Here is a 27,915-nt window from a genome sequence, read left to right on the forward strand (position 1 = left end):
AGTACCATGCACCCCCAAACACGTGCATCTGTCACCTGAAGACAGACATGCCGATCCAACACTGTCCCCAAAGCACTGTTACACACACTGTCACCCGGAAGACTGACACTGACCTGAAAAGGCCGTTTTTATGTTTCTGCACAGCCACCGTCTTACTCATTTTGTAGGCCAGTTTAAAATCCTCAATGACTAAAGATCTGCAAACAATGTTCATTTAGACCAGTTAAGTGAATGATTATCCCAATTAACATTCTGAGGGCTCAACTGGAGTGTAAGCTGGAGGTCTCTGTGGCTCTCCAGCAGCATAAGTGAGTTTATGAGGTCTTTGTTTTTATCTGCAGACTTGGAATGACAATGGCTCATTCTCCCATCTCTACTGAACTCCGTACAATACATGCTTTACCTATGAAACAACAGGCTGAGAGAGCCTTTCTTCAATCTAAATACAACCTCCCTGAGCCCTTCACACAAGAGAGACAACGATCTGTTTCTTGCTGGTCTCGTTATAAACTGTTCTGGTCCAGGTGATGACAACATCACCTCAGCATTGAGGGAACTGGAGAGATCCGAAGGCTGTGTTTTGCAAAACATATAAAAATCTCACTTACACCCATGTAATAATGCTGGGGTGTATGTTCTATAATATTGTCAGTCATAATAAATACGATGACAATCATGGTTGTCTATTGCATTAAGAAGTCTCTCTGCATACTTAGTTGGTCATTTATACAGCGTTTCTGCTCGGTCACTCTTCCTAGTTAATGATCTGCCAGTCTTGATAGTAGAACCATTTTTTTCTCTAATGAGCCTGCTGCAGTCTTTCCGAAAAAAGTGATTTCCGTTTTATTAATCACAAGGGAAAGTATTTTGGAGGGGAACCGGGGCCATGCAGCTAAATCTTTCAGATCATTCCTATTTTCATGGGCTGGAGCCCTGTAACACATTTTAATATATGTCAGTGCCTTCTGCCACACATGCATGGGCACACGCTGACTGTGCCTTTTGCCAACCGTCCCCACCAAAGACTTTCAAACCTGTAATAAAGATGAGCCACTCAAAAAACATATCAGGAACAGAGGAAATGGAAGGCCAAAGATTTCAGTACACAGGTAGGAAGGAAGAGGGTTACCTCACGGAAAATCTGTCTGTGCGGGGTGGAAGGTGTGTTCCGTTGAGGACAGATTCACATTGATGGACACCGTGGATGTCTGGGGAATCCAGCAATCCAAGTCATATACAGGAATGGTGGGATCTGGCCGGTGCTGTGGGAAGGTCAAGTCCTGGGATGCTGGCATCATGGTGGAATCCTGCGAGACTTAATTCGGGTAGCTTAGCATGATTGAACATTCTTAGCAGGCCAGTCTGAGAGAATGAGCCGGGACAACCAGTTATGAGTGCTTTTAGGACACTCTGACACTTAGCATTCTAAAGTCTTTAGCCACCGCCTCCTAGTAAGCATGCAAATGTTTTTTTGTTTTTTTCCTTTTTCAAGACTCGTGCAGCTCTCACTCAGAACACTGCGGAACCCGCAGGGGCCCAGTAAGACCCAGGGGTCATGGTCCTGCAGCAAGCTGAGGAAAACCTTGCCAACTCAACCCTCGTTGTGCTTGGGCTGTGGCGCATCACCCAATGGGCTACAGTCTGCTTTTGCTTTGTCTCAATTGATCACACTGGACTGTGCATATTGACCAATGGACATGTTCACCTTCTCCCAGGGTTTCGATGCGAATCGTGCTGGCTGTGGCCACTGTTTACCTATGACACAAAAACCTCTGAAAACTCAAAAACCACAGCAAACTGCATGGATTTAGAACAGGATTAAAAAAGAAACTCTTCATTAGTGGATTTCACTCGTGGGTTTGCATCAAATTACATAAATTTTTGACTTTGCTGTTTCCAGAGAACTCCCTAAGCCAGGTTACATAATCGGCGTGAATGAACATTGTGGCCTAATCCAGCCTTTCCAATAATCGAATTGCTGTTCCTGGGCTGGGCATGGAGGTGGGGGCTTAATATGAAGAACAACATGTTTTTGCTTTGTCTTGCTGAGTGTTCTTGAAGCAGGAATTGCAAGGACTGCAGACTCAGACATGCAGACTCAAATTGCACTGAGGTCTGTTAGATGCTCTCCCCGGGTTATGTTGGTACACTCACAGATGCCAATCCCTATGTTATGATTATTCTCCTGACGGGGGCTTAGTGACATCTCTTATTGGCTGGGCTGGTGGATTTAGCTGTCTTTGTGTGTTATTTTTAATATTTACATTTGTTTTGTAACCTCCTTTCATTCCCTCACTGGCTTCTTTTCGTGTTTCTCCACACAATACCAGTGTCAGTCCAGTGAGTTTGTGCTCGTGGCCAGATGTGAGGCGTTGCCTGCAGCCAACGGGGAGAGAGAGTTGTCTCGGAGCTCAGCTGACTGCAGGATCTCATTTTATTCCGCCCCCTGTTTGGACGGTGATCATACTGTGGCTGCCGTTTCACTGACACCAGTCTTAAGCTGCTTTTTTTTTTTTTTTTTTTTTTATAAAATGTATTTATTTATTTATTTCCCTCCCTATAAGAGGCGGTCACTCTCTGGACTTACAACACACTCGGCTCAGGACTAGTCGACGGGGAGGAGGCTGAAAAGGCAATCTGGAGAAGCTCCACTAAGTACAAGCAGACAAAAAGAGAGGAAGCAAGGAACAGGGTGTGAGAGCCTCTGTCCAGCTCAGTCCTTGTCTAGAGTCAGTCAGCATTGCCCAGCTCGTACCCGGTGCCCTGCAGGCCCAGTTGGAACCATGCAGCAGTCGATGCTCCAGGCCCGCTGTCAAGAGACCATCATGATCTCAGACTGGGGCATCCCCCTGGTCATTGCCCTGCTGCTGCTGTGGCTCATCTACGCCTTCATCTACCTGCCTGCCATGCTGCAGAAAGCCCTGGTGGATGAAGCAATGGCTAACATGACCGAGGGCATCGCCATCACCTATAACCAGGGGGACTGATCGGCTGGGACAAGGGGGAGGACTGCACACGCACTCGATGATGTGACAGAATCGATTGTTCGCTTTGAGGCGACGTATTGAGGAACCAGTAAAAACAAAGATAGACTAGATGGTGATGGTTTTAATATTTTTTTGTATGATTCTTCTCTCCCTCTCTTTTGGAAAGCCTCCCTAGTTTTTTTCGCTAAACTCTTGGCACTGCCGCCAGGCCTATGTTGGTGCAGAAAAGGTGTGTCCTGAGGATCCAGACAACAGGAGTCGTCGACAATTGTTACGGTTTTGCGTCTTGTCCTGCGTTTCTCCTGCTTTTCTCCGGCATCTGCGAGCTGCTGTGGAATGTGCGGCCAGCATTCGCTACAGTTTCCAGCCCCGCCTGACCTGCCTGATCACACTATAGGTGATTAAGAAGACTGCGGATTAAGCCGGGGGCAGTAGAGGCTCGCACACCACAGGCACACTCTCCCGTGGTTTTCGTTAAGACTGCACATGATCCTGCCATGTCAGTACTCAGACTGTGTTCCCCCGTTTGCTTTCCTCTCCAGTTCCTGCCTTCGTGTTGTCCTGCGAAAGAGGGAATGGGGTCTGCAGTATAGACATAGTGGCTGTATTCCAGTTGTAAAAAGTAGTGTGATATGGCAGCTTTGTGGAGTAGTGGTTCGGGCTCTGGACTCCTCAGCAAAAGGTTGTGGGTTCAATCCCAGGTGGGGGACACTGCTGTTGTACCCTTGAGCAAGGTACTTAACTTAGATCACTCCAAACTTGTATAAATGTGTAATTGTATGTAAGTATAATGTGATATATTGTAACAACTGTAAGGCAACCTGGATAAGAGCCTCTGCTAAGAAATCTAATAATATTCAAAAGGACACTGTGGATAAGAATCCATATATGTCTACCAGCCATAGTTATTGGAACCATGCAGTCATCCATCCTTTTTCAATAACTGCAAAAAAAGAAAAAATGTGCATGGATTATCATGAGACATGAGATTACATTTAAAAAGCAGTGTGCTTTAAATTGAATTTTGTAACCCCTAATACATATTACACATGCTATGGTCTAGTAGGTACTGTAGGTTATGTTGTGTGTATATACTGTACATCTGGCCTTTTTATAGTGTACACCTAATTTGTCCATGCCTTTTATACAGTACACTTGGCTTCTATATACACCAAGTGTATAGATGTTTTGTGGTTGTGGGTCATGGGAGATGGGAAATGGGAAATGGGCAAGTTAACAACTCCTGACCAAAACTTACTTTAGGTGTGCAGTGATGAGTTTGAGAGAAAGCAGTTAGTAGTAAGAGTGAACAGCTTTTGTACCTAGATAGTCCACATCTGTCTGTGTTTGAACCAGCAAGGCAGCAGCTCCCTTGGGGGGGGTCTGTCAAGATGAAGTCTGTACCTGGCAGGTGATGTCTTGGTCAATTTGAATATCCCTTACTCCCAAGCAAAAATATGAAATAAGAAAAGATAAGAAATATTCTTCAGCTAGTGTGTTTTTTCCAAAGCAGTGAGCTGGGTGTGGCTGACTGCCCAGGTGCACCGAAAAGCAAGCCCCGATCTGTCAGTCTCAGCCAATCTATCATTTCACTACACTGAATGTACACAAGGGCTGCCTTCTTGTATATGCATTGTGTCTGAATCCATAACATTAAAGATTATCTCACTGTGATCGTTCTGATTGAATCTGTCACGAGTCCTCTGTCTCTTTGTGTGGAAAGTTGTGTTTGCAGTGTGAGTGCTGCATTGGGAGCTCTTACAAGGAGATGGGTTTCATTTTTTGTATTTTTATAAATGCATTTAAAAATCTTGAAAGTACGTATGTGTGAACAGGAAAAAAATCCTTTTAATTTTATATTTTCTCCTCCTACCCCCCAACTCAATCATAAAAAATTCAGAGCAATAAAAGAAACAGCTTGGAGGAATATTTTATTTATGTTTCTGGTTTTCGCTTGGTCCATCTTGGTACATCACTTGGAATTTGTGTGTGTGTATGTATATGTATATATTTATGTGTGTGTATATATAATGTGTGTGTGTGCATGCCTTTGTGTGTCTTTGTGCAGTGTGTTTGTATCTGTTTGCATCTGTTTTATATTTTAATGCATTTTTCTCGTCTGATCTGACGGTCTCTGCAACACAGTGTGTGGACATCTACACACTCTCATATTATTAGACTTAAACCCACTATCCAGCCTTCTCTGCATCCTATAATTAAGAAATCAAAACATCTGAATCTCTTGTGCTTAAGTTCTAATTGCACTCTAAAAATAGCCCGTTTATCTTTTATCTATTTTATGATTATGAATCATGCATTTTTATGTGTCATTGTGATCTCTGTAGTTGTAAATCTGACTGCAAGCCAGTGCCCACATGGCTTTTTACTAAGAATAAAATCATACGAAATACAAAACAAGGCAAGAACATGGACAGCTAGTCAAATTAACCCCTAACAAGCCAGAACCCACCCCCAGCCTGATTTTACTCAACAGTGCCCCCCCATACGTCCACCCTCCAACACTACAGTGGAGCTCATTGTTATAGTGGTGTTTACCCAGAGCTAAGCTGCTTTTCATATTACTGGAGTGCTGTGTTAATCTGTATGCCAGCTTGGGCTGCCTGGCGCCAATCGCCATCACAGGGTAGGCGAGTGTGCTTTATCTCGGGGGGGGGGGCCCTGCGGCATCCAGTCCTGCAGGACCTTGAAATGGACGGGGACTGGGGAACCTGGGCACCCCGTGCACTACCACTGCTGTCACTCTCCACCGGACTCATTTAATTGGATCTCAGCTAGAAGGAAGGGGGCCTTCCTGTTGTGCAGTAGGCACCTTGACCGCTAGAGGCTGCTGTGTGTGGAGGAGAGATGCACTTGAGCCGATGCCTCTCTAAAGCCGAAATCCCTCTTTAGGCGGTGGGACAGCTGTGTGTGGCCCGGGCTGCTGGTGTCGCTCTGGCCCTGTCCAGCCCCAGCTCATGACTGGAGGGCTGCTGTCTCAGGCATGCAGGTGGGGCCCCGGCTCCCACAGCAGCACAGACTGAATGTCACGGTTATAGGCGCTAGTGAGTTTGTGAGTGACCGGGAAGGATTGCCCTGCCCAGACAGAATGCTGGAGGTTTGCCAGCTTTTAATGATCCTGTTTGTGTTTTGCAGCAGATTCCTGGCAAAGGTTATTTACAGGTCCATTGCGCAGGATAGTAAAAATGTACGTCTTTGTACCTGTGTATTTAGACGGGGGTGGCCAGACAAACAAGGCAGATAGAGAGCAGCTATGAACATTGACTATGCAGCAGCACTTACACCCACTTTCCCTCCCTAGTCTGTAGCATGTTTACTAGAGGAGAGTTGGTTTAAAGGCTCCAACTAAATTATATCTTCATTTAGTGAGTTTTTTTTTTTTTTTAAATATATATATAATGTTTATTCATGGGAAGTTAAATGTAGGTTTTCCACTACATTGCCTGTGTCTTCCAGTTGTAGTTCCATTTAACTCCTAGAGTACCTAACTGATACTGTCATTGCAGAGAGCATGTGTTTAGTCTGACCTTTGTCCATTGCTTTCAGTTGTGAGATGCTGATAAAAAGCTGTAATTATGGAAGGTGAATAAGGTGGGCCGTAACAGACTGTAAACACTACTATAAGCTGAGGCCGTGCCTTGTCATCCCTAAGTTAAGGGCTGTTGCACAGGGTAATTTTGCTTTTGCTCCAGCCCAAGAGCCTGTCCCAGTTGCCATCTCAGCCCCCTAGAGGCTGGTGTGTACGCACATGTGTTTGCAGGGGAATTGGTGGAGGTGAAGGAGTAGTGACAGAAATAATGAGCTATCTGTGCTGTTTGACAGGGAGGAGACGGAATTGTAATATTCAGCCTCTTTGGGGAGATGCATTCTGACCCACGAATACAATCGAAATCTTCATTGATCGAATTAGACAGAGATTAGACAACATTTTTTTTTGTATCTCTCTCCAGAAAAATCTTTTGGTGACAACAAAATAGCATAGAAACAGCCCTATTCTGTTTCACTACTCTTAATAGCTGAAGAGGTATTAAATGGTGCTTTTTATTATTTCCTGAAGAAGGAGAATAAGATAAATTTCCTTGTCACTTCCCTACAGAAGGAGGTGAATGCAGAAGAAAACTGCATGCGTTAGTAGGAGGTGTCATGGGCAGCCTCACTAATAGATGGTAGAATGATACCATCAGAGCTGAAACACACTATTGTATGTATAAGCACTCTGCTACTGTTGCTCTTTGATTCCATAGAATATTAGAATGCTAATGAAACATTTTTTATAATGCATATGAATTTCCTGGATAAAGGTCTCTGAGAAACACAATGAAAAATTAGATCTTTGTACAATAGACTGTTAAGAGACATCAGAATAATGTTACACTGATAAATGGTGATGCACATGATTATAAGGCTATACATGTCCTTAAAATAAAAATAAATTGCTCTCTATTAAACTGGTCCACTAAATGATTAACATGGTGGCAAAGTTGTTCGGAGGGGGACAGTTTGGGACCAAGAGGGATGGTGACTGTGCCATGCCAGGTAACAGCAGGGAATGCTGTTGCCTTGAGTTTTTTTTTTTTTTTATAAATGTGACTTTATATATAACTCGATTTGTACCTGGAGTGTGTCAGCCTCACAGGCTTTCTGGCGGAGTTTTTCATTCTGTTCAGTGCTGCACCATGGGGGCCTTGGCCCGAAGGGGAGCTTTACAAAGCAAAGTACATTTGTATTGTATTGTGTTGTGTCTTTTCTGTATTTGTTCAGAAGCAGTCACTGATGCTTCTCCAAAGCCCCATTCAGCGGCTTTGGGAAATTTGGTTTATTAACCGCAACAGCGCCTTGGCTCCCCAGACAGATACACACCCTCTCCTCCCACTCTTCCATTCCATGGGAGAGATTCCTCCTCACGTCAAGCTCGTTCCTGCAGTTGCTCTCTGCCTGAGAAACTGTTGATAACAATACACAGGGGGGTGAAACAAAAATGGGAAAAAAACATTAAAACAATTTAAAAAGCAGCCCCTTAAAACAATGGCTGCTTAATTACAGGAAAGGTACTGTGACAATCAGAGTGCGTTTCCCAGCCCTGTGACAGCACAGTGTATCAAATTTATTAAAATAACTAAAATAGCTGGGCTGGCAATTTACAGAATTGATGATATAAATAGGTAAGCTCCTTAGCAAAAAGGCAACAACAGACTCCTAGCTGGTGAACAATATTTGGCCTCCCCGTAAACTGCTTAAGACTTCTTTTAGGGAAGGAACTTGCCCATTGGTGGGATCAGTGTGGCCTGTGTGTAGTCTTTAGAACCAAATCTGCTTTTGTTAATGTCCCAAGTTAAGGATGGAGAACCGTTCTATTCTATTTTGTTTAATTTCATTTTAAATAAGTGGTGCTTCACAAGATTAAGAATTAATCCCTTCGATGCCTTTTTGACCCGCCACTAGTCTCTCAGCCTTCTGGTGTGTAAAGTGTTTGAGGCATGCGATGCAGCATTTATAGGGTTATTGGCCATAACCTTTCCAGCATACAGCTAGACTCTCCTACAGACAGTCCTACACATCCTTTAGGCCTTGTCGCCAACAGGGTCATAGGTCATTTAATTTAAGCCAATGAAGCGGATCAAATGAAAAGGCTGTGCTATAAACAGTTTTCCTTTTTCTTCATCTGCATTTTAAAATTGGTTTGATCTATCGCTTCTCTTTTCCATGTCATGCCTTCAAACAAATATTTTGTAGCAGGGGCAGTGAGGTAACTGGGACCCCTCTTTCATGGGCACGGAACTGGACATATAAGACCTGGCTCTGGGTGGAGCACAAACTAAACCGTAGGTTAAGCTGTTTGCCATCATAAACACCAGTCACGGCACAAAAGTGATTATGCGATCTCAGGGTTGGTGGTACAGGATGGGGGTCGTTTTCCCCGGGTCAGGTCAGGTCTCTTGCAGGCACAGGGTTCCAGATCCAAAACAAGGTCGTAGGCCTGTGACAACTCCAAATTTAGATTTAAAAACTAAAGAATTCGTCGGTCATTGTGATGGTTTTCAGATTTTTTCTCTGATTGACTGATTGTGTGCATATATCATTGATGGCTCTGTGTGATGCTGTCTCTGCAGGAATGTGGAGGGGGTGGTGCGCTTCCACACGTTGCCCCCCCGCAGGCAGCTCACCTACCAGGCCAAGCAGATGATTGCCAGGGAGATCGAAGTGGAGAAGTTGAGGAGGGCTGAAGCCATGCTGCAGGCCCGCAACCCACCACAGGTGACTCTGCACACACGCACGCACGCACACACACACAGAAACTCTTAACAGACACACACATACACTCACAGACACATACACTCATACTCACACTCACCCAGTTTTTACAATAACTGTCCACACATGCTAATGTATACATATTTGTCTTGCTATTATTTGTGGGGGACTTTTGTTGGGATACTTTCTGAAATGTATATTCAGATGTTGTATATTACAAGTATTCTATATTGATTTGAAAATATGCCTGCACACTCACTCACACACACACACATGCACACAATGCACTCACACATACAAATCACACACATGCTGAGCAAGGAGCATAGAGCACACACAGCTCACTCTGCAAGGACTTCAGGGGTACTAGCTGATCTTTAAGGTCTCCCAGTAATACACAGGATTCTAAAAGCTTTTCAAATCTATTATTATTTCATATCTCTTTGTATAAGAGAGGTTTTAAGGGGGTTAGCATTTTTGTTTGCCCTGCGAGAGCCATCCGTGTGTGTTCATGTGGGCTAATCCTCCAAGACGAAGTAATTAAATATTCATCAGCACTCTCATGTTTTATGGAGTAGTTGGAGTGGGCTAGAGAAAAGCAGGGAGAGTCTGAGACTTGTTCAGATCCCCCACTCCTGGGTCGGTTTCTCACAGCGCTGCCGCTCCAGTAGTGAAACTACCATAGCCTTCTTCTTCCTTTTTAAGAAATCCATGAGATTCCCTGTTTCCATTTCTCAAAGAGTGGATGCGCCCCGTCAGTGATGCTGATTTAGGCCCCAGAACTTATAAGACTTTTCTTTTGTTACATGCATTGTAAAGCAGTGAACATTAAGAAACAGGTCCTGGTTTATTCAGAAACATCTGGCTTTGACAGTAGGGTCCCAAACACTGGGCGTTGGTCAAAAAAGAAAAAGGTAAAAAGAAAAAACTTTAAAAGTTCCACTTCCTCCACAGAAATCCATGCAAATGTTCTTGGAATGCATGGTTGTAGAAGCAGATGCAGATGAGTGAGTGAGAGAGAGAAGAGAGGGAGAGCAGGTTGCCGAGCACTCGGCCTCTGCCTGGCGAGATTACCTCACTCTGCTGTCCTGCTCCTCCATCTCCCCTGGACATGCAGTGAAGGAGGAGGGCTGGTTATTTCTGTAATGCCTGTCCATGAATTGTTAATGCCCGTGAATTGCTTGGCTGCGCTTTGCTGAGTTTCAGCTTGTTAATTAGGCCTGGGGGACCGAGCAGGAGAGGGAGACAGGAAAGAAACAAGAGGAGCAGTAAGCAAGATGGAGACAGAGAGGCCAGAGAGGGTGTCACTAAGGCAGAGAGATAGAGAGGGGGGGAGCTCCTGCTAGAAGGCCTGTTGTCTGTGTTTTTCGGATAAAGGAAGCCCCCATGACAACAAGGTGGCAACGTCATGGCTGGGCCCCTGGAGAAGGGTGTGCTGGCAACAACACTCAGGGCTGGGGATCTTGGAGACCCCTCTGAAAACCGGCATCATGAAGAATTCCTTGTTTCCTAGACACACATCTGTCAAAAGCAACTAGGGTCGCAACTACTGCCACATAATATCTCACAATATCTCACATACTAAACCTGGAGAGCTGGGAGCTGGGCCTCTGGGTAGCACACAAGAGTCAGTGGAAAGCCTGGGGCCCCCTGGGGGGAAAAAGCCCTTTATCTTAACCACTTAGCTCACTTAGCTTCTGTTATAAAATGAGCCTTCCCACTTCAGATAGAAATGCACCCATGTCTCAAGCAGGCCAGATAAACTGAGGCCCTTCTGTGTCCCTGTGTGCTCCACATAGAGAGTGTTCTGGATGAAAATATGGCATTTGACTGGCATTTGTAATTTTGTGCCCTTGTTGTCACGCCAGTCCCATATCCTTACAGAGGTGCCTCCTTTTGTCAAGATTAAACACAGAGGGCCTTATTTTTGATCATGGAAAGCTGCCTTCTCCTTAGTAAATGAATTAGATGGTGAAACTTGCCCACAGCAGCCCACAATATCCTTAAAGAGTATGTCCGTGCTGTGTGTCTGTGACGGTGTTGCTGCCTGTCATTGCAGAAGCAGACGAAGGAGATGGAGCCACCCAAAAGTGCAGCGCCCAAAAGTGCAGCGCCCAAACCAGAAATGAGGAACCATCAGCAGAGACTGGAGAACATTGTGAAGCAGGCCGCAGTGGAGACCAGGGTGAGACATTGAGACACTACCGTTTATAAAAGACACACACTCGGCAGTTCCCTGCAATGGTCACTTAACCCACTGTACCACATAAATCATGCCCACGAATATAGGTTGTCCTATAGGTCCTGCTGCCCTTGTGAATAAAGGTATAGTCCAGCTTCACTCTAATAAGATGCCTGGGTAAATGTTACTTATTATTCGCCATAATTAATGTATTAAAATGTTCAGATTTGCTATAACATATTAAGTTATGTTATATGCTGATTAATGTAAAAAATATACATAAATATACAAAAGTTTTAGAACATCTAAATTTTTCCAGTTTTTATTGAAATTTATGCAGTTTAATGTCTCAGTATTCTCTGAAATTAAAGCATAGAACAAATAAACAATTGGCGATTAAAAAGAAATCATGGAATCATTTTGTTTAACAAAATTTAACCCCTTAAACTGACAAACCCCTCTGGTACCCTTAAAGGGCACCAAATCCATGTTCTTCTCTTTAATCCCATGTGTACTCTACACTGTTGTGTTGTTTGCCAAGTGTTTGGTATCCCATGAAAGCTGAGACTCTCAGCTTTCTAACGATGTGAAGCATTCTCTAATGGGATACTTGGTCTGAGTAGGAATACAAAATCTCCCAAAATATTGACTATTTAGGGATATTCTGGAACCAGACAGTCTACTGATCAAAACAAGACTATCCACGTTTTGGTAGAAGCAACACACACCCGTAGAGAGTACTAATACACAACGATTTTACATAATTGGATCTGAACTTCTCTGTGTTTGATAGAACATCAAATAATATATACTGTATCAATCGTTAGGTTGTTATGAACAAAACAAGCAAATAATTATTTGCAAATAAGTCTAATCAAAACTGAGTGATCTGTGACACAGGTGACATAGAAACTGTAAATCAGATGTGTTTGAGAATGAAACGTGCTGGTAGCCAAGAGAATAAGCTTTCAAACGATGTGCGCATTGTAGGAATACAGTGTAACTTCTATGCACAGGAGCTGCACTGCCAAATAACCCTTAAGAGGGTGCTTTTTGTTTTAACCTCTGGCAGTTTACCGCTTACCTTTGAACCATTTCAGGTTATTCACTGGACTTGAACTGCTTAAATTTCAATAAAAACTGGAAAAATGGGGGTGTTCTAAAACTTTTGACCGGTAGTGTATATATCTTGAAAAAATTATCCATCCATCCATCCATCCATCTTCGAAACCGCTTATCCTGGTGAGGATCACGGGGATGCCGGAGCCGATCCCGACAGGCATAGGGCGCAAGGCTGAAAAAGTTATATCATTAATTTATTTAAGTAATACTTTTATCTAAAGCTATTTATACAGTTGGGTTTTTCCTGGAGCAATCTGGTTAAAAGAACAGCAGTTTATCAGCAAGGATCTCTTACAAAAACACACCCTCTGTAGATTTATTGAAATTTTTCTGACTATTTTCTTGATATTGTTTCACCGTTTTCACACACAACCTGACTGCGAGGGGAAAGGTTCTTGCTGTTGAGACTTTTTATAAACCCGGTTTGTTATCATGAAGCCAGCCAGTATAAAGGAAGCAAGGGGGACAGCCTGAGATTTCGAATTTTTAACTGCTAATCAGACCACAGATTGAGCCTTCTAGTTCAGGCGTGCTGGACTGTCACTGGTTCACATCAGGTGGGCTAGGTCTTCCTCAGCAGGCCACACACCAGCGGCTCCTGATCCTTTGGGTCTGGACTGTGGACTCGTCGTTTGAAAAGAGGCAGATTGTCTGACAGTGTTCATTGAACAGGACTCGTGTATACTGTCTGCATCTCCCCTGCGTCAGTACAAAGTGAATTGCAGTGGGGACCAGACTGAGAAATCGCAGGGCTGAAACAAGCTGTCAGCCAAGAGTTTACTTCAAAGCGATTAAGTGCTGACAGTTGGAAATGGACAAAGCAGCACAACAGTTTTCACACCAAGTCACTATGCAGTGCAGGATGTGGTAAACTCTATAAAAGGATGAGGAGGGATCAGCTGCTGGAGGGGTGACAGCGCCGCCTGGACAATTATCTTTGAGGTGAAGCAGGGGAGTCTCGGCCTAGAGTGTCACCTCTCCTCTGTCCTGTTCTTACACACTGCAGATGGATCCCGAACGGAAGAGGAACCCCATTCTCTTGCTCAGTCAGGGCTCGGCAGTGAGTCTGAGCGCAGCCTCTCCCAGGGTGTATGTCACAGGTGCACTGAGAGAGGAGTTTCATGCACACTCCTAATTAATCCCAGTCTCCGCTTTTGAAATGGATTTCTGTATTTTAAGCAGATGTACGCAAAAGTTTTCAACTCCCCGCAGGATGCGTAATGCTTTAGTTTTTGTTTACTTTGGAGATTAAGTGAGCTGATTTGGTCTGGATTTCAAGCACAGTAGCCCTGCACAGCTCATCTCTACAGATCAATTAGCTTATGTAAAACAGTTACATAAGAACAGACTTGTTTATGACAAAAACAGGCAATTCAGCCTTGAACTTGAACTTCTAAATGTTGTATTAGGTGTCAAGTTGAATTTTGGATGATCCCAGTGTATTCACAAGTACTGGCAGCATCTTCAGTGCATTCATAAGTCTTCTCTGTAAAACAAGTGTTTTCTAGTCTCTGTGCCGAGATATACAATGCCCAAAGTTTCAATTTTTCGTTCTGAGGTCCTGTGTGATGAACCTGAAGTCACAGCTGGAGTCAGCTTTATGTCTGCCCTTTTCTAAGAATCAGAGTTACAAAACAAGTGTGAGTTGTGTGGCGTATGAGTGACGCCTAATTGCTCCACCAGCTCAGCGATCCCAGAATCCCATCCAGCTGTGCAGACATTTGTGAATTAGACTCTGCATCGTAACATGAGCCTGGCCTGGCAGTGCGCTCTATTTATCCAGTGGTTGTGGTGTGTGTGAGGGCGAAGGGGGGAGGTCTGTGCTGCTACAGGGAGGGGGTGAACACACCTTTTTTCCAGTGCGATAATCAGTCCTCAAAGCGCTGCACTCTCACCACACATATTCAGCTAACAAAGCACAGGAGATTAGAGCTGTCATCTCAGGGCTGTAATCTCCTAAAAAGGGATCCGGCTGCCTTCTCATCTCAGCCTTGCAGAGCCGGTGTGTGTGGTTGGTAGTATGCGTTTGCTTGTGTGTGCGTATGTTCATGCATCTAGAAATGTTTCCAGGTTGGCATTAGGATTAGGTTTACATGAGGGGAGGGTTAAGGGAGAAGCAGTATTTTTCCACCCCATGTTCATCTGTAAATTAACTCCTGTTTGCCAGTGTAGTCGAGCGTGTATTTGCAGAAGTGCTTGGGCAGTTCACATTTTCTTTTCTTTTTCCTCCCAGTTTTTCCATTCATTGTAATACTCAGCAATATGGATTCAATCAGTGTGACATTTTCCTAACCTCTTAAAATACTTTGTTGTAATTCTCAGGAATGTGAGGGTTTAAAGGAGTTGATCTGAAGAAGGTACCTTTGATACCAAGGAGCCTATGACTTTCTTACCAGTCTTTGAAAGTATGCATATTAATTGGGGGTACTAAGATTTTGTATAGAACTTTCCTAGTGCCAATGCAGCAGAATATAAATTGTTAAATTGATCCCCCCAAAAAATGGGCGCATACTCTCTTGATTTCCTGGTTGTAGGGAAATGTGAGTGTGGATCTCATCCCATTGAGGTCCTACGAAAGTCATGGAAATCCCATTATCTCCACTGTGAGAGCCCAGTCGCTTTAGTATTAGCAGAGGTGCGGCCTCTGTCATCACTAGCGCTATGCCATTGGTGAAGGTGAAGGGGCTCGATTGGCACCTTGAGAGAGATGAGAGGTTGTTGCAGGTGAGTGCCTCTCAGCATGATGGGCCCTTGGAAAGATGAGCAGGTGTGTAATGAGTCAGCGTGGGAATACCAGACCTAAAAATGGAGTGGGTTTGTTTGTTTGTTTTTTGTGTTTTCTTAGCAACTGGCAAACTCATTACCGACAACCTCTCCTTCCCCAGGTGAGAGACTGTAGCTCTCCTCTCCATTTCTCTCTCACTCCATACTGTTTTTTTTGTCCCTAACCTTCTCTTGCTTTCCTCATTTCTCTTCTCTGACATTTTCCCCTCTATCTTTTCTCTTTCTCTGTGATTCGAGGATTTACTCCAGGGCATAAGCTGCCCCTTTTCTCGCCCTTCTCCTGTGATTGTATGCCAGCAATCACTAAATCACTTATATAAAGTCTGCATTGAAATTGTGCATAATCTTATAATGCCATCGGGTTATTGTTTTCCAATTCCAATTAGCACTGCATTGTTTTAAAAAATCATCTCTGAGACATTTTCCTTCCTAATTTGTCAGCTTGTCTCTGCCTCTGCTCTTTTCCCCTAGAGCTTAAAGGTCTAATTGCTCACCTCTTTCTGAAATAAGTGCTTTTTATTCCCATTATTTTTAAACATAGGCATCCATTTCATGCTTAAAGTTTGTCACATGCACTCAATGTACTGATATCTATGTTACCATGTATCACGCATCTTCGAGTGTGTGTACCACGCTGTTAAATCCCGTGGGAAAAGTAATCATTGACATTAGTCTAGAAACTAAAATCGTTCGCCAGTGTTGTGTCACTAAATGCGAAAAACTAAAAAATGGAGTGAGCTCGTTTCCACTTCTGTTAGATGAACAAAATGGATTACACTGGAAAAAATGTGTGCAAATAACAGATTGAGATCAAATCGAGTCAAGTCAACTGTAGTGATCAATTTGAACGCAGCATGTAAGAATATTTTGCTGTTGACAAGAGCAATCAAAGGTCTGTAAAATTCCTACATTTTGCATATAGTTTTTAATCAAATTTTATATATATTACATTTATTCCAAATACTCATTGCATAATCATTTAACTACTAAATGTTGTCTGTCCACAAAGCCAGGATACCAATGCTGGCTGCCGTGCAAATGATGCCGCCATCCCGTGATAAAAAAAAACTAAAGAATCCACCCACTCGATTTTATCACCTCGACAAATTTTTCCAGAGTAATCTGTTTTGTTAATTTGATGGAAGCGAAAACGAGCTCACTCCATCAAATTTTAGTTTTTTGCAAATGCTGACACAACACTGGTGAACGATTTTTGTTTGCAGACTGATGCCATTGATTACTTGTTTCTACACAGGTTTTAGTGCGTTACACACGATACATGGTAGCAAAGATATCAGGTCATACAGCATTTCCTTGTAATATGAATATTTCTGTTTTAGCATGACATGACATGACTTTAAGCGTGACATGGACGCATTTATGTCCAAATAAGGAAAATGAAAAGCACTTTTATTTCTGTAAGGACGAGCAGTTAGACTTTTCAATGAAGCAGCTGTGTAAGGGATCCAGGTGTTGAGCTTCAGAGAGACACTCCTGCGCTTTGGTTTATGGCGTTCTCTCACAGGGGATCACAGGGACCGCCCCACTGACCGAAATGGATCATCCCGGTTTAGACGACGGCTTCCTCTCCCCTGTTTCACGGCCTTGGCGTGATGCCGAAGGGGACATTACCAGACTTAAGCTGCCCTTTGTCAAAGCTGAAATGGCCCTCCGTTCTGTGTGCTCTACTTTCCCCTGCGCGCATGCGGGTGTCATTAAGAGCGGAAGACAGTCTTTGCTCCAGGGAATGGCTATAGCCTCCTGGTCACACATCGATAAACCACTGCAACAATAGCATTGTCACTCTGTATCCTTGTCACTACCTTTTTTATATGTATATACATTTGCATTCATCTGCACACTGATAAGAGGACTTAAAAGGAAAAAAAAAAAAAAAACTGCTTGGCCCTGCAGGGAAACTTTTAATGGTCTAATGTCCCTCCTGGCTGAGTTCCAGAGGAGCACTCCAGCAAAGCAGGCTGCCCCACTCCCCCAGCCCGGCTCCAGCCCTGCGCTGACTTGCTGCATTTTGCAACAGGAAAGTGAGCGAGAGGCAGCAGACTTGCAGGCTGCGGCGGTGGAGCAGGAGCTGCAGTAATGCCGCAGGATTTCTGAACCTAATCCAAGTGCCACTGGGAAATCAGGTTAATGGGAGATAGTTGGCTTTAGCTGTGTGGCAGGGAGCAGATCCGCTTTGCAGCCTAGCGCCTGCACTTAGGAAGTGACTGCACCGCACAAGCCTGCCTGGAAACGCCAGCCATCGATTCATTTACCAGCAGGAATTACTGGTAATGAAAATACATTAAAAAAAAGAGGCCGCTGAGAGTTTTGGTTACTTAACAAATTAATTTGTTCGGATAGGCAGTTTTGTTAAGAACCTCTGTAACATCTGCCCATGTATTCGTAGATTTTTAATTTTTTTTTATGTATATAAAATATCCCTATTCTGGCCCATATTAAATATTTGCCTCATGGTTAAAATTGTTTTGTTTGTCTTTGAAGAAGACTACACTTTGCAGTTGTAAAATGCCCCATAAACCCATCAGGATGCCAATACCAGCAGGCACATCAACATTTTTCCTTTCGGTTTTGTAACATGGCAGTTTTTTTTTGGTTTAGTTTAGTTTAGTTTCTTTTTTTTTTTTGTTACTAAAAAGGGCGGTCAGATTAGCTTGGTAGTCAATACTTTAGGAATGTGCCACTCTATGTCTGGGGGGGTGATTGTTCTACTCTACTACAGTGGCTGTCTGGTGTCAGAGACCAGCCCTCTCTCTCTGCCTACAGGCCAGCTGAATGTTGCCATAAGCTTTACAGAGAGCCAGGAACTTGATTTGTTTAAGTATAGGATTTACCTTGAGACAATTCTGAGTTCTATATGTGATCACTGTCTTTCTTACCTCTGGGAGGGCGAGAGAAAACCAAGAAACAAATGTCTAAATAAATGGGTTGTGTCTTTCTCTGGTTTTGTTTCAGCCCGAGCTGGATTTCTTTGGACGCACCGTTACCACTAAAGGGAAGATGGTGTCAGCAACCACTTCTGGTAAGAGAGACTGGAGACGGCCTTTCTGCAGGAGGCCTTTGCTCTTTTGTTTCGAGGATGTTTCTAAAAAAAAAAGATGTTCAGTCTCCCACATTGGTGTTCATCTCTGTGTAACAGCACGGGCGTCACAGGGCACCAGGTCTCACTTTGTGGTGTGTCTGACTTTGTTCAATACATTTTTACCTCAAATTGTCAGTTACAGATTTTGTAAAACCCATTTATACCAGACACTGACCTGTAAAAGATCTAATAAAAACGTTCATTTTTTAGATATGTATATTGGAAGCATAATGGTAAAAAGGGTAGTGACAAACTCTAAACAGGCAGTTAACGACCAGAGAGTCTTGCTGCTGACATTCCCCAAAGGTTCTCAATGTCATGGAAATATGGGAAGATTTACGGTCATTGTGTCAAAACTGCATCAGAGAAGCTCTATATATATGTACGTCTGATGCCAATAAATGGCCAAGCATCCCATATAGTCAAATATAAATATACCGCTCAGAGAGGGCTAAATTAATGGATTATTTTCGATGGATTAATGGTCATCTGGTGTGGTTCTTTATAGTGCAGGAGAAGCAGCAGTGTGCGGCTGGCAGGGCAGGGCTGGGCGGCTCCTGGATTAACCACTGTAATCCTGCCGTGAATGGAGGCACAAACGCACAGCCAGCCATTATCCACTGTGTTAGTTTAATATCTGACCTGCTGTGGAGGAGGGGGCTAGGGTGGGGGGTTGGGGGTGCTTTTGGGATTGGGATCTGTTTAGAAAGAGAGAATGGTGCCGGTGGGTGCTGGGGGTTTGGATTGAACACTGTTTCTCTCTCGCTTGCAGCAGACCCGGCAAAGGCTGCCGTGGAGCCCCAGATTGGGAAGGCGGTGGGCAGCAGCGATGTCTGGTTCCGCTTCAACGAGGGTGTCTCCAATGCTGTCCGGCGCAACATTTACATCAAGGACCTGCTGTGACGACCGGGCGGGCGGCAGGTCATCGGTGTGTACGTTCAAAACCACATCCCTCACAATACTGTCACCAATGGGTGACGATGTAAACCCCCTTCACAGTGTTCTATGAAACAATGGGGGTTTTGACCTGAGTGACGTTCTTGTGTTTTTTTTTAAGGTTTTTTTGTCGTTCTTTAAAGAACATTATGCTTCGTTTTCAAGTATCAAAATTGGAATGCACTGCTGGACAGAGAGAAGACCTTGTTAACCCTTGACTCTTCAGAAGGAGCTGAAAGTCCTAATCTTTTCCTAGTATTGGTGGGTAACTGTTTGGTTTACCTCAGACACAAAAATGACATGCTTCAAGCTGTCTAAAAATCCTCTACTTTATTCAATATGACAAACATTTTGTAAAACATTCAATAAAAAAATTGTCATTTATTTATTGCTGTTTATCATTAAACTAGTACTTGATCTTATGCATAATTCCTCAAAGCACTCTTTCAAGGTATATATATATTTATATAGATCGATAGATAGATAGATAGATAGACAGAGCTTTTTATATATATATATAAAAACCAAACAAAAAGTTAAGAAATAAAACCATATCTTGGCCTTCCATCACAAGTGTCATAGCAAGACAGATCATGCTGTCAAACATCTCAGCCCTAACCTTTGACCCGTGTGTTGCCACTATCACAGCCTGGCAGCCACAAGGCCTGCATTGATCTTGGTGACAGGTGGCAGACATCCATCTACAGCACAAATACATTCTTTTTAAGGAAACAGTGTACAAGGCAGTAGTTGATGGTGAAATGGCGAGATGTTTTTTTTTTTTTTCTTTTCTTTTTAGGTGGAAAAATTTAAAACAGCAATTCATTAAAAGCTTATCAAGCAGACAGCACCCACGGTTAATTCATTCAAATAAATAAGTTGAAAAATAAATAAATAAATACATAAGTTCATGAGTCATGTGGATCTTTTTATACAGGTGGAGAAGTGCGTGCTGAGTGAGGATGCAGTATGTGTTTTGTCTTTGTGTTTTTTTTTTTTCTAGTAAGGCCCGTGAGCAAAAATGTCAGACTGCAGAAAAGGAATTAGACGGGGATCAAGGAAAGAGAGGTTTGCTGGGCACTGGGCACGTAGAAACTGTATACGAGGTTTGAGACTCTGCGTACTTCCGAGTCTGTGCCATACCCCGGGAGCTTTGTCCTTGCATGCTTTTTTTGCAGGCTGCAGTTTTCCTGACGGTCTTACAGTGAGCAGAATCATCCATAGCTGTCAGTGTGGCGGTGCTGCTTTAAAAGTTGACCGTTATATTTAAAAACACGTAAGCAACAGCAAAGGTAGTTTAAATCCTAACAAAACACAAAATGACTGCATTCGCAAGATAGAGCTATGAACTGCACATGTATATTGAGATATATAGTTTCGAAAAAGAAAGTGGCATTTTCCAATTCTTGCAATGGCTATGCGATGATTATGATTCAGCGTGGTGTCTTTTTTTGTTTTTTTGTTTCTTCGTCTCGATGTCGGCTCGTTTACATTCACCGTGAGAGAGGGGCCGCTGTCCTGCAGTGTGGGTACAGCACGGTGCCAGCGCGGGGCGAGGGGTGGTGTGGGTAGGGGCTTGGGGTTTGGGTTGGGAGAACGTGGGGAGGCTGCGCTGGCGTGGCTGGGGTGTTAAAGGATGGCGCACTTGCCCTTCTCCACCCAGGGGTTGTTCTTCATCAGCTCAGGGTTCAGGAAAGGGTCCACGGGCACCCCCTCCTCAATCCATTTCACCAGGCTGGGACCGAGAAGGAGAAGAATAGAGGGTCATCAGAGAGCAAGATCGTGCTTTCAGTGTTTTCTTTATACTCCACAGTGTTAGCATGTGCACGCACTTATAATTGTCTGTCTGTGTGTATGAGAGAGAGAGAGAAACAAACAAACAAACAAACCAACAGTGTCCTACAAAGACGAGACTTGAGGCCTGCTGATTGCAAGGCCGGGATCCAGCCACTCCTGTTCAAACGCAAGGATCACTGGCCTCATTTCCTCTGCATCCATTTGTACACAGGCCTTCAAACAAAATGGTAGAGTGAGGCGGCTGCCAGGCTGTTGCTGTACTCTGTTCAGTAGGGACCAGTCTGGGAGGAGCGATGTCAGGAATAAAGCGCCTGGCGATTCCCATTTTGATCTCCCTCCCAGACTATTAGCAATCCGGAATCTTGTTAACATCGAACAACAGAGACATTTATTATCGCTGACGCTTTCTCTCGTCTCGCTGATCTCTGAGCGGCTGGCTGCTAGGCACGTTAATGCATTGTGTTTCTCGTAAAGTCGGTCGGCTTCAATAACATTTCAGTTTTGTTTTTTCTTTAGTGATATCTGACACTACTTGTATCTGAGGAGTCTGTTGATGAAATGGGAAAGGAACGCTATGAGCAGGGGCTGAGTTAATGCATTTTGCCTTCACAACACCTTGTTACAAGCAGGCCTTGGGTGTCGGAGGTTCTGCTGTTTCTCAGGCTGACTGAATATCTCAATTTACCTCTGTATTTGATGGGTGGAAAGATGTCAGATTGATACAAAATATGAAAAGTTGCCCTTGATTCCATGCCTCATTAGATTCCATACATTGTTTAGGCTAAAAGGGAAGTGTTCAATTTCTACCATTAGCTAACTAATTAGACTAGTTAGTAATCTGAGGAGCTCAGTCGGCACAAAAACCAGAGCCGGGCCTGGCCTCTGAGGAAACGAGTGGGAGACCCCAGCATTGTGGGGTTGCACAACTCCAGAGCTAATTAGAGCCAACAGGAAGGGAAGCTCTTTAAAAGTCGGGAGCGTAACAGGGAGAACACAGGAGAGTGCAAATCTGCATAACCCATTATTAACTGCATATCCCGATCCCTGGGAGGGGAACTCTAACTGAAATCATGAGCTAGATGGGGTGTTTCTGTGCCAGTAAAGCGCTGGCAGTCTGTGATTAGTGTGGGGTGGACCTGCCACAGGTTGACAAAAGGAGGACAGGCTGGCGTGAGGGTGGGGACAGGTGGGGAGCACTCACTCGGTAACGGTTTTGGAGGATTTCTCTCTCTTGAAGGCCAGCTGGTACTTGAGGCTCTCCACCTCCTTCTTCATCTGGGGCAGGTCCATCTCGTCCATGGTGGCAGCTGGGAGTTGGGGGGCTCACTGCAGCACTGAAAGACACAGGAAAAGCCTTAAGCACAGGTTCCAAGTCACAGATATTGGGCCGCCTTTGTGGAATATTGACCAGCGTAGTCGCTGCGGGCCTCCTAAGCCTTTCTCCTTAACAGTTTCTCCTTTGCACCAATCAATGGACCCGAAACCAGGGCAGAAGGCACTTTATGTATGTGATGTATGTGGCCCAGTCTGTAGTTTATAAGCCTTCCTCTCGGGACAGTAGTACATGCAACTTTTGATTATAGATATTGATAAATATAAATGCATCAGATTTTAATGTAAGAGCCTTTAAAAAGAGAATCCAGTAAGGATTTCTACACCGTAGAGAAACCCTAGGTAAATAGAAACAACATAAAGGGCTACTAGAAAAATGCTCTCTTTCCAGTGTAGGGGGTTACAGTTCGTGATCAGGGTGTACAAGGGGGGTGCAAAGCTTACTGCAGCCTCGGTCTGTAACCCCCCCCCCCATCACCATAACAGCTCGTGGACCCCAGTAACTTTGAAGCTTGTGGAGACAGAAGCAGCACAGACGTTGGGGGGATTTGGTTCAAACCTGCTTGTGTCAACAGTTCAAAAAATCAGCCCAAGCATGTTTTGAAGCTACAAGAGACTTGGCTTGTCTAGGCTTGCATGGAGAGTGTACCCACGCTGATGGACGCTTAATAGCAGATAAAGATTCCAAGCTAAAGGAAGGTTGGTTGGTTTGGTAATTACAAATGCATAGCACTGTTAGGGTGGTCAGGGTGGGGAATTTGCTGGTGTGACTGACCACAACCAGGGTGTCACTCATTGCCTGGGAAGTGCTGTGGGCTCTTACCATTCTCTCTGGGACTGGAGCAGTACAGGAGTTAACAGACCGACGGTAATAAACTGGTCAATTCTGCAACATAGGGACTGGGAAACCCTTTACTTACAAAAAAAGGTTTCTGTAGCACTTATAATATCTCAGGATATGTGAATCTTAGGCCAAGACCTTTGCTTTGATCAACCTGCGAATCGCAAATAACCAAGTTGTACCCTAGTGTGATTTTATATTTAATGCAGAATTTCAAAGCTGTAAGAGAGATCTTTGACATAGAAATCTCATGAAAGCGAACTATACTAATACACAAGTTAAGCTATCAGACAAGGCACTAGATACATTTGTTTTTAAGTTGTAATTAATTCACGTATAGCTTTAAAAATGAAGTCTCCCATATTAAATCACGGTATTTAAGATTAGGTTTACTTCACTAATGGAATTGTATTATCTACCATCATCAGTTCATAAAACCTTTAACGGGTAAGAACATTAGAACACAGAATATCTGCCTGTGTCTAAAAAAAAATCAGTCCTGGTCTGTGCTGCTTTTTTCAGCACATCGAGGGTGTAAAGTGTTTGTTAAAAAAAAAGGCGAGACTTCAAAGGTTTATTTAAGTTTCGTGTTCTGACAATTACCTGAGAATTTGATTTGGCATGCAAATCGGATCAGTAAACATTTGGTGTCAAGCAATCAACTACAACTCACTACATCTAGGGAGCGCATTGTCACCAACCTCCTCCCTCCATCTGACCTTGAACCGCACCGCGGAGTGCATGACTGCTGTTTCAATCTAGTGGGCTTTTCAAACCCTTCAGTTGATTAACACCGTGTTGCCATGGATAATGGGCTGGGGGATTGTGAAAGGAATTTGAATGAAAGGTGTGTTTTTGATTATGTGAGATGCAGTGCAGTGTTTGGGAGGGACAAGGCCCAGCGGGGTTTTGTTTATTGACACATGGTGGGAAATATAGGTGTGGCTCCCTTAAGGGGTCCTATCATTGCCATTCAGGCCACAGTGTTGTATCGGGGTAACTTTAAACCTCAAGAGGGATGGGGGGTTAGTCAATTACCACCAGATCTGTGGCCCAGGAGGATCGGTGATCTCCAGCAACTGTTGATACGATACGCTTATTGCGGTGTGGTTAAGTCATATCCGTGTTTCTGATTCTATTATGCCTGCAACAAGCGGGCGGGCATCTTTACCAGAGTTTTGGGAACTCCAGGAGACATGGCTGATATCGACCCAGACTTTTACTTAAAACTCCGCAGAGGGCATCGACAGAATTGCAGTTGATTTCAAGAGGCAGGAGTCAATTCATTACCCAATTAGATGTGGGTGTGTGGAAAAATATGCCTTTTCCTGGGGTGGATTCTGAGTCACGGGGCAAATCAACAACAGTCTTGCTGTGGTTTTGCGACCTTTTATGGCCTAACAACTGGAGCGGCAAGGTGTACGGCGTTGGGGGCCTGAAGGGGTGTGCAATTTAATTCACTACTAAAGAATATGGGAGTACAGGGTGTTTTGACAAGATGGGGCAGGGGGGCAACTTCTGCCCTGCCCCCAAACGGACAGCAGTCCCTATGGCAGCACAGGCAAGGAGCACAGCATTGCCTGGCTGGTGCAGCAGCCGATCAGGTCATTTTATTTATTTTTTCGCTTTTTCTTTGCGCTGTTTTGGTTGAGGTGATTTGCTTAGTGTCTCGCAGTGAAACTGACAGCACAGTGGAAACCTGTTCGCTACACTTGGGCGAAAAGGGAAAAATCTCTTCCAAATGCAAAGCAGCTCAAAGCCACTGGTAAACATTCCCAACACTGTTCAACAGCAAGAGACAGGGAGTGATTTCTCATGGTCAGATGTGCCCTATCCCAGAAACTGGACTCAGTCTGTCTCCTTAAAATGTTATGTTATACTTGCAGACAGGGATGCAACTTTTAATAACCAGAATCTAAGCCAGACCTATTCAAAGCACACTTCCTTGCTCCTAGGCTTCCTAAACATCTCTTCATGTATCCCTGGGTTTATTTTGTTGTACATCTTCATTGCTTTATTTTTAAACTAAGGATAGTCTAGACTGCTTATATTATTGGAGCCCTCACTTTGCTGTAGGGAGCTCCTCCGAATATCGTGTTTCTTTTATAACTATGAAGGAGATTTTTAAGTTTGCGAATTGTTCAATGATTTTACTAAATAAAAATAAATTACTGAAAGCTGCCCCTTAGCTTTGTTTCACATTTTCAATGAGAATATTTCACTCTTCCCATTCGGATCATTAACGGGAGGACCCCATGGTGTGTAGCATTGTGTGTTTTGCCAGGATGGCAGAGGGAGTGGAGGGAGTGCGTGTCGGTGCACAGAGCCGGGCTGCCAGGAGGGCAGAGATGGGCAAGTCGACCACTGCCCAGGCTCCTTCTCCTGCAGAGCTGCCAGCCTGCTGCGCACAGCTTCCGCACCAGGGCCTGGAGGAGAAGTAGGTCGCCTGATGATTTAGGTCAGTAAAAACAGGACTTCCACACAGCAGGATTAAATTCCAGTTTGAATTTCCCTAGACCGCATGTCTAACAATCTCTGTTTTGGTCTTGGTTTAGTGTTATGAATTTCTTAAGTCATGCATGTGTGTAGGTTTGAATGTCAATTACTTCCCATCTTTCCATATCACAACGATTCAAATCGATGTCATGCTTTTCGGTGATAACAAGCAAATTACTATATCCATATGTATTATTTGTAATTGTTTTATTATAAAAAAAAAAATGAAATCTTACCATTGGCAGATTTTTTTAGCTGTCCACTCACCCACTCTTTCTCTCACCCTACACCGCACACTGATGTTTCACTACTGGAGCGCTCATAAATCAGAGAAGGCGACTGTTGCGATCAATAACAATATTTTTTTTTCGGCCTGATGTTTTGATTACATCATAGGTCCTTTGTATCCTAATTCCCCCGAGTGCCGATAAGGGTCAGTGGGGATGCAGAGAGACCCAGTGAGGACCCCAGCCCCCTGGCCAAAATTGATGATGGGGTACCGGTGTAGGGTGGCGCTCAGGTCATCAATAACACACATCTATGTATGTATGAACATACATTAACGATAAACAGACGAGGACAGATCTCTTGTTTGAAATAGGCGACGTGTATATGAACATCAAAAGTAAATCTCTCTCTCTCTCTCTCTCTCTCTCTCTCTCTATATATATATATATATATATATATATATATATTAATATTTGCATTCATTATTCTGCTCAATTATAATTATTATTAATCTAAACGTGACAAAATACACAATACAGAAAGCACCTCTGGAAATTGCTAAAGCATTGCCATCTTGTAATTCACAAGGCTCTTCTATCCCCAGAATATGTGCATTTATTCACAGGTTTATGACCGCACTGGTAACACTGTACGTAATCCTAGCACAATGGTACTGCATGGAGTAAAGTTGTGAGTGAGCGCAGTGAGTTTCAAGAAAGCTGTAGCACCTGTATTTAATCAATCAATCAATTAATTAATTAATTAATTTGAGCACGAATATTTCTAGCCATTGGCCCATTACCCTGTACTGAAAATAAACACAACTGTTTTGTTCCGTCGATTATCGATCAGATTCAGAGAATGGACGGGGGATGTATAGCAGTGTTAAAGCGCACCCACGGATCTTCCAGTACTGCAAAATGATGAGCCATGTTCAATTTTGATTTAGATGGGGGGGAAAAAACCGTAGTGAACTGTGTATAAATAAATGTATAAATGAGTGAAAACCCATCCATCACGGATCGGGCGCATGGAAGAGGGAGTGCTGTAATATACAAGTTTATATAACAGACTGCATTTCATCTCGATGTAGTCAGAGTGAAACCTGTCCGCAGAGTAATAGTATCAATAATCATACATTCCGCCTCATCGTGTCTTTTTAGATGTACCCCAAATCTGCATATTCTCGGTTTATTCCCATTCCCAATAAACGCAGCGAAGGTGGTATAAAATAACAATACACATATAAGCAAGCCACCTTTGAAGACGCGAAATGAAAAACATTGCAAAATTCTACATTATTATTATTAATAATATTAATAATAATAATAATAATATTCCCCCCCTTCCCTAGTATGAAACGCGCTTACCTCACTGGGGTGTTCGTAGGTCTGTTGCAATAAACGCGGCGGCAGGGCTTGTCCCTTTTCTGGGAGGAAAAAAAAAATCTCCCTACCAAATCTCCCAGAGGTAGCCTCAGTAATTTGCTCTGTGTGATTTTATTCTGCAATTGCAGCCTTTACATCCACTGTGTTTTTCGCCCCACGTTTGGTTAAATCGGATACTAAAATAAATACATCAATACAGGGATGTGTCCAATTCTCTGCGTATAGAGGCGAGTCCGGCGCAACTGTGTGGCGCAGTGTGAGCTGCCGGGGGTGGGTAGTAGTAGTAACAGTGGCAGTGACTGTGGAGTGGTGTGTGTGTGTGTGTGTGTGTGTGTGTGTGTGTGTGTGTGTGTGTGTGTGTGTCTTCTGAGCTCACAGTGGGATCCACAGATGTGTGTGTGTGTGTGTGTGCGAGGCGAGCGCATAAGCCGGGAGGGATGCTCGTTTGAAAC

The 27,915-nt window shown here is 43.7% G+C and overlaps 2 protein-coding genes across 7 annotated transcripts in view; one reads left to right on the forward strand and one right to left on the reverse strand.

Moving 5' to 3' along the window:
• chtf18 (CTF18, chromosome transmission fidelity factor 18 homolog (S. cerevisiae)) overlaps positions 1-19,765 on the forward strand; it is a 35,699-nt gene extending 15,934 nt beyond the window's left edge. The window contains exons 19-23 of one of the 6 annotated variants that reach the window (XM_066688985.1): positions 9,116-9,260; positions 11,317-11,442; positions 18,319-18,385; positions 19,218-19,377; positions 19,503-19,765. In XM_066688985.1, the coding sequence (XP_066545082.1) occupies positions 9,116-9,260; positions 11,317-11,442; positions 18,319-18,385; positions 19,218-19,348 (469 nt within the window). In that variant the 3' untranslated portion in view covers positions 19,349-19,377; positions 19,503-19,765. Of the gene's footprint in view, positions 1-341; positions 796-2,330; positions 4,662-9,115; positions 9,261-11,316; positions 11,443-18,318; positions 18,386-19,217 lie in introns of those variants that run through there. The other 5 variants (XM_066688984.1, XM_066688983.1, XM_066688986.1 and 2 more) reach the window with 5 other exon arrangements.
• gng13a (guanine nucleotide binding protein (G protein), gamma 13a) lies at positions 19,691-27,811 on the reverse strand. Its single transcript, XM_066688990.1, has 3 exons — positions 27,446-27,811; positions 22,380-22,512; positions 19,691-21,116 (listed from the first exon to the last, which is right to left on the reverse strand). Exons 2-3 carry the CDS (start codon positions 22,475-22,477, stop codon positions 21,011-21,013), a joined length of 204 nt encoding a protein of 67 aa, XP_066545087.1. The 5' UTR covers positions 22,478-22,512; positions 27,446-27,811; the 3' UTR covers positions 19,691-21,010.
• Positions 27,812-27,915: the final 104 nt, after the last annotated feature.

Source organism: Amia ocellicauda, chromosome 17 (genome assembly GCF_036373705.1).
Source record: "Amia ocellicauda isolate fAmiCal2 chromosome 17, fAmiCal2.hap1, whole genome shotgun sequence".
Taxonomy (NCBI): Eukaryota; Metazoa; Chordata; class Actinopteri; order Amiiformes; family Amiidae; genus Amia; species Amia ocellicauda.